The 12,532-nt window shown below is 42.9% G+C and overlaps 2 protein-coding genes across 2 annotated transcripts in view; both read left to right on the forward strand.

The window, feature by feature from the left end:
- Nucleotides 1-3,956: 3,956 nt before the first annotated feature.
- On the forward strand, nucleotides 3,957-9,668 carry zgc:65997 (uncharacterized protein LOC794398 homolog). The gene is made up of 4 exons (XM_056292281.1): nucleotides 3,957-4,286; nucleotides 4,910-5,087; nucleotides 6,237-6,331; nucleotides 8,152-9,668. The coding sequence occupies exons 1-4, from the start codon at nucleotides 3,960-3,962 to the stop codon at nucleotides 8,341-8,343; spliced, it is 792 nt and encodes a 263-aa protein (XP_056148256.1). The 5' UTR covers nucleotides 3,957-3,959; the 3' UTR covers nucleotides 8,344-9,668.
- Nucleotides 9,669-12,171: 2,503 nt separating this feature from the next.
- pank1a (pantothenate kinase 1a) overlaps nucleotides 12,172-12,532 on the forward strand; it is a 34,825-nt gene continuing 34,464 nt past the window's right edge. The window contains exon 1 of the mRNA XM_056292163.1: nucleotides 12,172-12,452. Coding sequence (XP_056148138.1) covers nucleotides 12,194-12,452 — 259 coding nt within the window. The 5' untranslated portion in view covers nucleotides 12,172-12,193. The remainder of the gene's footprint in view (nucleotides 12,453-12,532) is intronic.

The raw sequence follows: 12,532 nt of genomic DNA on the forward strand, positions 1-12,532 counted from the left end.
GGTTGGATGGGCACTTCTTTGAGCAGATTGAGTTTCTGGAGCATCACATTTGTGGGGTCAATTAAACGCTCAAAATGGCCAGAAAAAGAGAACTTTCATCTGAAACTCGACAGTCTATTCTTGTTCTTAGAAATGAAGGCTATTCCATGCGAGAAATTGCTAAGAAATTGAAGATTTCCTACACCGGTGTGTACTACTCCCTTCAGAGGACAGCACAAACAGGCTCTAACCAGAGTAGAAAAAGAAGTGGGAGGCCGCGTTGCACAACTGAGCAAGAAGATAAGTACATTAGAGTCTCTAGTTTGAGAAACAGACGCCTCACAGGTCCCCAACTGGCATCTTCATTAAATAGTACCCGCAAAACACCAGTGTCAACATCTACAGTGAAGAGGCGGCTGCGGGATTCTGGGCTTCAGGGCAGAGTGGCAAAGAAAAAGCCATATCTGAGACTGACCAATAAAAGAAAAAGATTAGGATGGGCAAAAGAACACAGACATTGGACAGAGGAAGACTGGAAAAAAGTGTTGTGGACGGATGAATCCAAGTTTGAGGTGTTTGGATCACAAAGAAGAACGTTTGTGAGACGCAGAACAAATGAAAAGATGCTGGAAGAATGCCTGACGCCATCTGTTAAGCATGGTGGAGGTAATGTGATGGTCTGGGGTTGCTTTGGTGCTGGTAAGGTGGGAGATTTGTACAGGGTAAAAGGGATTCTGAATAAGGAAGGCTATCACTCCATTTTGCAACGCCATGCCATACCCAGTGGACAGCGCTTGATTGGAGCCAATTTCATCCTACAACAGGACAATGACCCTAAACACACCTCCAACTTGTGCAAGAACTATTTAGAGCAGAAGCAGGCAGCTGGTATTCTATCGGTAATGGAGTGGCCAGCGCAGTCACCAGATCTGAACCCCATTGAGCTGTTGTGGGAGCAGCTTGACCGTATGGTACGCAAGAAGTGCCCATCCAACCAATCCAACTTGTGGGAGCTGCTTCTGGAAGCGTGGGGTGCAATTTCTCCAGATTACCTCAACAAATTAACAGCTAGAATGCCAAAGGTCTGCAATGCTGTAATTGCTGCAAATGGAGGATTCTTTGACGAAAGCAAAGTTTGATGTAAAAAAAATCTTATTTCAAATACAAATCATTATTTCTAACCTTGTCAATGTCTTGACTCTATTTTCTATTCATTTCACAACATATGGTGGTGAATAAGTGTGACTTTTCATGGAAAACACAAAATTGTTTGGGTGATCCCAAACTTTTGAACGGTAGTGTACATCCCCACAGATACATGAAAAATACAGAAATAGAAATATCTTCTCTCTCTCCCGCACTCTCTCTCTCTCTCTCTCTCTCTCTCTCTCTCTCTCTCTCTCTCTCTCTCTCTCTCTCTCTCTCTCTCTCTCTCTCTCTCTCTCTCTCTCTCTCTCTCTCTCTCTCTCTCTCTCTCTCTCTCTCTCTCTCTCTCTGCCCGGCTGTGCTTTATCTAAATCCCCACACAAACATGAAAAATACAGAAATATTTTCTGTGTGTGTGTGTGTGTGTGTGTGTGTGTAAGAGTAACAAAGTATCACTCAAGTGTTCAGGATTAGTTGGTCTGACATCAGCTTAATACTGTGTAGAAAGGTATTAAAGGAAATTAAGCAGCAAGAGCGTAGAGCAGGTTTTTAAGGTGGGTTGAGAAGAAGGTATGCACTCTGATTACAAACTAGATGTTACCTTAAGAGAAAAAAAACTTAAAAAGAAGAGATTTAACACATTGTGGAGCAGTTCAGCAAGTATTTGCCCTCTGTGACATTTTTAGCATTTTGCACCTGTCACACCTCCAAATTTTAATGTAGTCAACTAAGTTTTCCTCCCTTAACATACTATTCAACAAATTCATGCAGCAAAATAAGATATTTTTACTCAGAAACATGTGTTATTACAAATGAAAGACTTCCCCCTGGGTCTTCTCAGGTTTGTGCAGGTAGATTTCTGCCCGTTCCTTCATGCAAATTTGTTCCAACCTTGGAGAGTGGTTTTCAATGGGATTTAAGCCGGGGCGTTGGCTAGGCCATCCCAGAATATTAACTGTATTTTAAGCTATTCCTTAGTACTTTTTGCTGTGTGCAGCGTTCTGCTGGAACATGAATCACCCTAAACAGATCTCTTGCTCACTGAAACTGGTTCCTCTAGCATCCATCATGTCCATTATAGCAACAAGCTGTCCAGCCGGTCTCTCCTGCTGAAAGGAGAACCCATAGCATCACGTTACCACCATCACGCCTGATGGAAGGGATGATGATGATGTTACCTGGACCTAATTTGGTTAACGCTACAATGATCAGACCGGAGCTTATCTTTAGTCTCAGCAGACCACAAAATCTTCCTCCAGAAGGTCTCACATTTTGTCACGTGGCTTTTAGCCCAACATGACTTGTTGGCTTTTCTCAGAAGTCACTTCCTTCAAGCCAATTTCCCAAAAAGGCAGAATCTGTGAAGAATGGAAGAAAATGCTGATCTGTAGACATTTGCTCATTTCAGCCAGTTGGCTTTGCAGCTTTGTATTGTAGCTAGTCTCTGGGCCAATTCTCTGGAACTTGCCCGTGTTTTCTTTTCTTTTCTTTTTTTTCCTGGTTGCTCAGTTTGGCTGGGTGGCCTGATCTTGGTAGTGTCTGCCTTATCTTTTCCACTTTGTTACAATGGACTTTACAGTTGCTCCTAGTAAGGTTCATGGCTTTGCCAATCTCTTCATAGCCCTCTCCTGCTTGTTGCCTCCCAACAACTTCATGTAGAAGTTCATGGACATTTCCTTAGTTTTGATAAGGGCAGGACTGATCGGCTGTTTCAGTTACGAGACATCACAATATATTTATTATATGATCATGCACAGTATTGTGAAATGTATTTTCTCTGGTGAGTAGATTTTGTTTTATCATGTATATGTCAGTGATTTTCAAGGTAAGGTCCGGAGACCTGCAGGAGGAGTCCACAAGCAAAGTGAGGGATGACGTGTTTTCATTGTTAATTCATTTAAATAAAACGTGGAACAATAATGGAACCGAATGATAGTCTGTCCTGATCAGAGGTTTCATTTATTCAGAGGTTTTGACCCCTATTGCATGTATGTCCATCCTGGAAGAGTCAAGTCAATTTTATTTCTATAGCCCAATATCACAAATTTGCCTCAAGGTATTTACAGCAACGCAACATCCTGTCCCTAGACCCTCGCATCGGATAAGAACAACTCCCTAAAAAAAAACCCAACACTTTAACAGGGAGAAAAAATAAGAAGAAACCTCAGGGAGAGCAACAGAGGAGAGATCTCTCCCAAGATGGACAACGTGCAATGGATGTTGTGTTTACACAATTTACAGAATACAACATTGAAAGAGGATAACAGAACCATAATGGAATTGTAAAAATTAAAAAGAATATGATGAGCAGGATGCCAAGCAGTGTCCAGACGCCCCAACAGAACAGCCCAGGGCCCAAGACACGCAACCAGCATCACCATGTTAAAAAATAAAGAAAATTCGTCACACATCTTCTGTCGCTTTTTCCTCATTCAAGTCGTGGGTCCAAGGATAGGGAGTGTAGTACTGAATGTAAAGGACTGCCTTGTGATTTTGAGCTACACAAATAAACTTCGACTTCTTTTGCTTTGCTGCTATCGCTACATCAGTAGTATGCAAAACAGAACATTCATCAATCAACATAATTCAAACAACAAATATACTGTCACTGACAGTGTTTCAAACAAAATCACAATCTGACATCGCCCTGTGTGTGGTTGTTTTGCAGGGATGCATGTCTCTGGGTTGTTTTGTCACGTGAGAAGCAGAACCACGTGTTTGGGCGAAGTTGTGTAAGTGTTCTTCCCGGCGGCCTGTAGGGGGCACTGTGTGCCGGTTGTGTGACATGATATAAGCCGGCGACCGACGTCCGCTCCTCTCGTCATTTGGCCGCCATGGCCGCTTCCATCGCGCTGATACAAGGAGCGAGCAGAGGACTCGGACTTGAGTTCTGCAGACACATCCTGAGGAGCAGGACACCCGCCGCTGTTATAGCGACGTGTCGAGACCCGGACGGCGCGGCCGGGCTGCTCGACTTGGCCGCCCGACACGCCGGACGGCTGATGGTCCTCAAACTGGACGTGAACAGAGAGGAGGAGGTTCGGGGAGCGGCAGCGCAGGTGAAGGAGAAATTCGGCAAAGTGGATCTGATGATCAACTCCTCTGCCATGCTTCACCCCTCCGGCAAGGGGGAGACCAGCCTGAGAGACGTCTCTGCGGAGGTGAGCGGAGGACAAACTGGGGGGGGGGGGGGGTGTCCAGAGGAGTTGACTTCCCATTCGGGCCAAGGGGTACGCTTTACGCTTTTCTGTCCCGCTGGCTTGGATGTTAACAATTACTAAGAGCCTCAAACACTCGGTCGACTTAACACGCGGATCTCCAATCAAGCCAAAATGCAGGAAAATTGGAGAAATGACTTGGTAATTTGTTGAAGGCACATGTATGTGAGGCGAAGTGAAGAGGGAGAACATTCATTTCTCTCATTCACATTCATTTCTCCAATTTCTTTGGTTATCTTGTCCTGGCGTCATCCTGCCTACTTTCCCCCCTTATCTTTATATTCATTCAGTCATTCATTCACTTACATGGGGCAAATGCTAGTTGGTCCCCAGACAAAAGCAATATGCAGCCAACTGGTACAAGTTCTCCGAGTAATGTCTTCAGTCTTCACTGCTGTAAAATACAGTCCATCATGATCCAGATGCCCGCTGGATCACGATGGACGTCTTAGCCCCAGGGCCCCGTGGATTTCCTACCATGCTTGTACACCTATGAAACTAACCAGATATTTTCCAAATCTGATGTTTTCCAATTGGTAATCAATGTGCTTCTTTTCCCATCGCAGGGTTTAATTTCCACCTTCACCACCAACACCGTGGGGCCCCTAGTGATGGCCAAGTACTTTGCCCCCCTCCTTCAGCAAGGTGGGGGGGCGTTTGGCCAGCAGCCCCCAGAGAAAGCCAAGCAGCACAGTGGGGTTATTGTCAGCATTACAGCTAAGGTGGGCTCCATCGGAGACAATGGTAAGATAAGTGGAATATGTACCTTCAGATAGGAGTTAAAGACCAATAAATCAAAATTATGGTGGAATGTTTTGTTTTATTATTCACCGGGTACATTTGCACCTGTAAGTTATTTGACTTGGTGGTATGTTTAAGTATAAAAACACAAAGTGTGAAGTTCTAAAAGTGGAAAAGCTATCCGTGTGAAGAATATTTAGAAAAACATCAAATAATGGGAGAGTCTCTATGTCTAGGAGTATACAAGTGGGCAAGGGAGTAAAACTCCTTAACTCTGCATTTTCTCCTGTTTGACTATTCTTTTGCTCATCAGCCAGATGACTGTAATTGATAATTAAGTCTATTTCATGTGCCATGTTAGCAAGTAGCAAACCATCCCAAAAAATCTTTGTATGAATGTTTCATGTTTTCTTAAATCGATTGTCAGCAGTTACTTAAGAAGGCTAACAACCCATTTTTACAACATGTGGCATTGCACATGAACCCTCTCCTGCTCAATGCTACAGATTTAATAATCTCTATGCAAATTGGCCATCCCATTAAAATAAAAATTCCCTGCATCAACAATGACAAATAATAAAGATGCCACAAAAATGTTGAAGACAAAGAACCAAATATTCAGTAGTTAATGAAAATCAAGTGGGAAGAAGTGTTTGTCTAACAAGGGAGACACTGCCCCAAACCAAAGGGTCCAAATACGTCTCCTCCTTAGCCAGCAGGAGTCTCGTTTGGCTGTTGCAACTTCATCCATCCATTATCCGAACCGCTTATCCTGCTCTCAGGGTCACGGGGATGCTCGAGCCTATCCCAGCAGTCGTTGGGCAGCAGGCATGAAGATACCCTGGACAGGCCGCCAGATCATCACACACACACACACACACACGCCATAGGTCTCAAGACTCACGTACTGAAACCCCATCTCTCGGTCTCACGCATGGGTTTCGAAATCTGACGCATTCCATCCAGAACTTGTTAGCTGCACACATAGCAAGGGAAAAGCTCTATAAACATGTTAATGAAACAGTTACTTTAGTTCTTTAGTTTAGCTTAAATCCCAACAATTAAACTTACATTTGGGTAAACTATTATTTTAATGACAGTTTGTATATTGCACTTCTTTTCCTATCTGATATTCTCTCGCTCTCTCTCTAGCTCTTGGTGGTTGGTACAGTTACAGAATGTCCAAAGCAGCTCTCAACATGGCCACCAGGAACCTGTCTATTGAACTGGGACGCAGTCGGCCCAAGGTATTTTTTTAATTTGTTGTTGATGTTTTTAAAAGTTGATAATGTCTGTTCTCAATAAATAAATAAAAACGTTCTTCAGGTTAGGAGAACTCCAACCAAGCCTTTTTAAAGAACCTGAAAGTTTCTAAATTGTTGAGTTTAGTTATAGTGTATATAGGCCAGAAAGAGCTGCATTGTGTCTTTGTAGATTTAGAGAAAGCATACGACAGGTTGCCGAGAGAGGAGGTTTGGTATTGTATGAGAAAGTTGGGAGTTACAGAGAAGTATGTAGGAGTGGTGCAGGATATGTATGAGGGAAGTGTGACAATGGTGAGGTGTGCGGTTGGAATGACAGATGGGTTCAAGGTGGAGGTGGGATTACATCAAGGATCGGCTCTGAGCCCTTTCTTGTTTGCAATGGAGATGGACAGGTTGACGGACAAGATCAGGCAGGCGTCTCCATAGACGATGATGTTCGCGGATGACATTGTGATTTGTAGCAAGAGTAAGGTGCAGGTTGAGGAGAGCCTGGAGAGGTGGAGGTATGCACTGGAGAGAAGAGGAATGAGAGTCAGTAGGAGCAAGACAGAATACCTATGCGTGAATGAGAGGGAGGACAGTGGAATGGTCAGGATGCAAGGAGTGGAGGTGACGAAGGCATACGAGTTTAAATACTTGGGGTCAGCTGTCCAAAGTAAAGGGGAGTGCAGTAGAGAGGTGATGAAGAGAGTGCAGGCAGGGTGGAGTGGGTGGAGAAGAGTGTCAGGAGTGATTTGCGACAGACGGGTACCAGCAAGAGTTAAAGGGAAGGTTTACAAGATGGTTATGAGACCAGCTATGTTATATGGTTTGGAGACAGTGGCACTGACGAAAAGACAGGAGGCGGAGCTGGAGGTGGCAGAGTTGAAGATGCAAAGATTTTCACTGGGAGTAACGAAGAAGGACAGGATTAGGAACGATTATATTGGAGGGACCGCTCAAATTGGAAAGTTTGGAGACAAAGCAAGAGAGGCAAGATTGAGATGGCTTGGACATGTGTGGAGGAGAGATGCTGGGTATATTGAGAGAAGGATGCTGAATATTGAGCTGCCAGGAAAGAGGAAAAGAGGAAGGCCAAAGAAGAGGTTTATGGATGTGGTGAGGGAAGACATGCAGGTGGCTGGTGTGACAGAGGAAGATGAAGAGCACAGGAACAAATGGAAATGGTGTTCCGCTGTGGCGACCCCTAACGGGAGCAGCTGAAAGTAGCAGTAGTTATAGTGTATATAAATGTACAGTTACAAACATGCCGGCAAAGAAACATAGATTTTGGCCAAGTTTAAATTGAAGAAAAAGAAAAAAATGAACATACAAGGTAAGAGATGATCTTTGGTGTTCTTCAGGACATTGTTCATGTGCTCTTCTCTTGGAAGTGACATTCTCTTGTTTACACTTGAATTGAAAATCTGTTATAGTAGTAAGTTTGCTAAGATTTCAGCTCATGATTTGAAATTTTCTAGTTGGAATCCCAGGAAATCTGAGGATCACAAGGATGTGATCAAGAAGCAGGTTTTGTACCTTTTAAAAGCTTAAAATATAAAAGGTGCTTCTGAGCAAGGTGCTGGAGTCTTGCCCTTTCTAGCGCAGCTGCTGGGTTTAATGTGGCGTAGTGGAAATCTTCCAGGTGATTTGCTGCAACCCTCCCCTGTTACCCCCCCCCCCCGACAGCAATGGGAGGATGTATTGTAAGTCCATTTGAATATGATCTTTGACCTTGAGTCCTCTTGAAAGGTCAAACTCAAGATTCAACTATAACAGCAGATAGCCAGTTAATTCCATCAACTTTCTTTTAATTTTCCTAGGTGGTGTGTGTGTCCCTACACCCGGGCACGGTGAATACTGACCTCTCCCGCCCCTACCACAAGAATGTGCCAAAGGACAAGCTCTTTAGTACTGAACACTCAGTCACCTGTCTGATGAGGATCATAGACACACTCAACATGGACAAGACCGGCAAAGCTTACAACTGGGATGGGACTGAATTGCCTTGGTAGAATTAATAGACAAATCAACAAATGGATGAATTCCCAGTGGAGACACAGACTCAGCGAATGGACATTTAAACACACACAAATGACATTTACATGTTATTACCTCCATTGGTTGTAAGTAGATGGACAGTCGGACAGATCTGCCACCTCATCAACTAAGCTCAAATAATTTTGAATATCTGCTGCTTCTCTATAAAGCCATTTTAACATTGGCAGAAGATGTAATGCCTTCATCTATCTCTGTCAATTTGCAACAATCAGCAGGAAATGCTCCCTTTTTATTTGTTACAGGATTGCTTTTTGTAAACAATAGTTTGAGGGTTTTTTTCCCCCTACAACATCTGTGGAAGAAGATGTAGTTTACCTGGGAGAGTTAAATGTTTGGGAATCTATCAATGCAAGAACTGAAACCCTGAAACAGGCTTCTCAACATAGCATATCTGGTGAACAAGCGGACACCATTTTCTAGGTCTGTTCCCTTCTGTTTCTAATTATCAGGGATGGTTCTCAGGAGGCATCTTTCTTTAAATGTTCTTTGCCTACCAGATAAGATGTTTTTGTCTTTGGGAATAACTTGCTAAAGGAATCCAAAATTAGACCTTTTTAAACTGTTTTTTTCCACCCAGAGAAGGCTTTGTGAACACCATTGAATTTTTCAGCTAAACCTCCTCCAGGTTTAGACTTCTTCACAGGGGAATTGCCTTTTTGGACCACAGTCTCCTACTGCTGACCCTGATCAGCTCCATGAGAGTAGCTGAATGTTAAATGTCTTGCTCAGAAAACACTGAAGTATTTTGAAGAAGAGAGAATGAGGTTGTTATTTCTCAATCCAGACTTTGGAGAACAGGGAGTAGAACCGGCAACCTTCTGGTCACAACCTTGTTTCTCTGGCAACTGTTGTTCTTTCTGAATTTGCAGTGTGGTGTGATATAAAAATTAATTTATCTGTGGATAATGTTAAAACTCTTTTTATTAAGTGGAGAATATTGATTACCGCCTTATCAACTGCCTTAATTATCAGTTTCTCACAGTTTGGTGATCAAAAATCACCGACTTCCTCATGGAAACGCTGAATCAATAAGTTGTCTGAGACTGTCGTCACAAATGTTTGTCCTTTCAAAAACCAGCTGTGTTTAGGAGGGAATGACTGTGCATGATTTATTAGAGAGAAGTCTTACAAATAGATTGGTGTCACACGAATGACTTCTTTGACAAACCAGTTTGTTTTTATTTTTGCAGGGATCAATAAATGTATTCGACGGATCCCCTATTGTTATCTGTCCAAGATGTCTTGGTAAACTCCATAGCCTATAATAAATAAATAATGCACCAGGTTTAATCGGTTGGCCTGAATTGTCGGGGGAGGGGGGGCTAAAATAATTTAAAATGCACATTTTCATCATTTAGAAGCCCAGAACTGTATTAGCAGTATGCTACCAGGAGGTGGCGGTGAGGTCACTCCGCAGATCCTCTTCACTTTGGCAACGTCGAGGAACGACTTGGTCGTCACAAATTTAAAGACAGTTTGAAAATCACAAACAACATTCTCTTGCCTCGGGACTACATTTCATTAGTATTGATTGGATCTATCCATTCGGTCTATGCTGTCAGTGTCATTTATTACAGGGGACGGTGACTGGAATTTCTTGTTCGGCACTGCGGCCAAGTGAGTCATCATTTGCGTAAACCCTGGTCAAGCCGGCTGCCACTTGGATTTTGAATGCTTGTCTATTTGCACTGTTACGGTACCGGTGCTTGGAGCGGCCAAAAAGTAAACTCAAACAGTATTTCCTCGCATTACTTTTATTTAACACGTTTACTGAACTATTCAATGGATCCCTGTTCAGGACGACCCTGTAGTTATTTTACTGTACAGTTTTTTGAGGAAATTAAAGAGAAAGTCTGCTCAAATAACATTAATATTTGTCTCCTGTTTCAACTGTCATAACAAAAACTCCTTTAGAGGTTTGCTGAAATTTTCGATGGAGTCCTGTTCAGGACGACCCAGACTATAACCACGTGGAATTTGGAGTTATTTTATTTTGCAGGTTTGGAGAAAATTACACATTAACACACCTGTACCTCGAAATGACTTCCTTTCTGAAATTGGAGGTGCTGGGAAAATTGACTCCAAATTCTGACAATGACTAAAATGGATAACCCTTACTACACACATTCCATAATCAGGCATTTTTGCTGTATCATTTCTGTATCAAAATTTCAAAGTTTAATTCCCACAATTTTACACTTGACGTTGACATAAAAGGCTTGATTTTGGTAGTTAGTGTTATCCTGAATACAACCATTATCAGTCATTGTCAGAATTTATGGCCCAATGGGATTTTACAGCACCTCCAGTATCATCTAATCTCCATCTAAACTTTCAGCAAACCCCCTAAAGAAAAAAGAAAAAAAGACCGAGCAAATATAAGGAAATTATAATTCTAATAATGTAATTTGAGCTGACTTTCCCTTCAATTTTTCTCATAAACTGTAAAGCAAAAATAACTCCAAATTCCAGGTGTCTATATTGTGGGCCACCCTGAACAGGATTCCATTGAAATGTTCAGCAAATCGCCTCAAGAGAAAAAAAAATGTGGCCGTTCAAATAGGACATTTATGATTCTTATAATGTAATTTGAGCTGACTTTCCCTTATATTTTCTCTAAAACAGTACAGTGAAATAACTCACCATTTCACATGGTTATAGTCAGGGTCGTCCTTAACAGGACCCTACTGAAAATTTCAGCAAAACTCTTAAGGATTTTTTTTATGACAGCTGACACATGAGACAGTTTATGTAATTTGATTGAATTTGAATTCAATGTAATTTGAGCTAACTTTACCTCTGTCTCAAAAAAAAGTACAATAAAATAACCCCAGGTTCGTCCTGAACAAGATTCCATATTGAACATTTCAGCCAACGTCTTAAAGGAAAGAAATATGACGTTTAAAATATGGGGACTGTTCTAATGTAATTTTAGCTCATTTTTTTGACCGCGCCAAGCGCCGGTACCGTAACAGCTTGAATAGACGCGCATCAAAAGCCGAGCGGTGGCTGGCTTGGCCGGGGTGTTGGCAACTGATGGCTCACTTGACCGCAGTCGGTCGGCATTGATTTATTTATTTTTTTTTCCAAGTCACCGGATATTATCTGTACACCCTTGTGACAGCGAGCCAAATATTCTTATAGTGTTGGGACGGCGCTGTGTCAGACATCATTGTCAAGCATTTTCCAAACTCGGTTCGTACCCTCGTCAACACCATTGACAGCCAGCGCTGACCGCGAGCGACTACATCGCCCAGAAGAAGACGGTCAGGCATGAGCGTGGCGGAAAAAAAGAGAACGAACACTCCGCGTTTCGCACTTGTGTATTGGTTTTAAATGAGTGAAAGTCTTGACTGACAAAAAAAAAACACTCTGCAGACTTGTAATTTTCCCGACGGTTTACGAAGCAAACCGGTTTGTGAGGGTGAACGGGTGCGAGGAGCGTTTGTGTGACGTCGCCAGCCGACACACAGTCACACACCTCGCCTGCCGGGATCTCAATGTGGGGAAATGACCTCGAAGGCGAATTTGTATTTTAACGTTTAGCTTAATGAACGAGGTTTTTTTTCTTCTTCTTCTTCTACACTCCACGCAGTGGCGTATGTTGAATTTTAGCGGAACATTTCACACGAGTCAACGTGGAAGGGCGTATTATTTTTAAATAACGAATAAGATTACTGGTAGCGTGTGTGTGGTTTAGCTGGTTGCACACGTACGCCCGAGTTCAACGAGGCTAACGTCGGCTAGCCTTCGCTGATGTTTGAAGCGCTTGCACATGCTAAGCTAGGCTAACGAGCTGCAGCCATGGACAAAGCCAAGTCAATGATGGACAAGAAGGGGTCTTCGGGACCGTTTCATATCAACGGGCAAAGCCAGAGGGGAGTCCACGGCTATGTTGTTCTAAACGGCGACTGCAAGAGTGCACTCAGTCCGAGTGAAACCAGCAACCCCCTTGAAAATGTGCATCACTTGCACCATCGCGGCGATGCAGAATGCAACGGATCCCCTGCAAAAAAATGCAGACTCCGAAAAAGGACGGAGTCGATGAAACGTAGCAGACCCCGTAAGTGTCATGCAGCAAGGAAGCGTTTAACGCTCTGGCAGAACGATTTTAATCTACTAAAATGAAATCGAGCGATAGAC

The sequence above is a fragment of the Lampris incognitus genome, chromosome 13, assembly GCF_029633865.1.
Source record: "Lampris incognitus isolate fLamInc1 chromosome 13, fLamInc1.hap2, whole genome shotgun sequence".
Classification (NCBI taxonomy): domain Eukaryota; kingdom Metazoa; phylum Chordata; class Actinopteri; order Lampriformes; family Lampridae; genus Lampris; species Lampris incognitus.

Coding starts and splice junctions, on each gene's coding strand:
- zgc:65997 (XM_056292281.1), top strand. CDS start 3,960: ATGGCCGCTTCCATCGCGCTGATACAAGGAGCGAGCAGAGGACTCGGA. Junction 5,088..6,236: donor GGGCTCCATCGGAGACAATG/GTAAGATAAGTG, acceptor CTCTCTCTCTAG/CTCTTGGTGGTTGGTACAGT. Junction 6,332..8,151: donor TGGGACGCAGTCGGCCCAAG/GTATTTTTTTAA, acceptor TAATTTTCCTAG/GTGGTGTGTGTGTCCCTACA.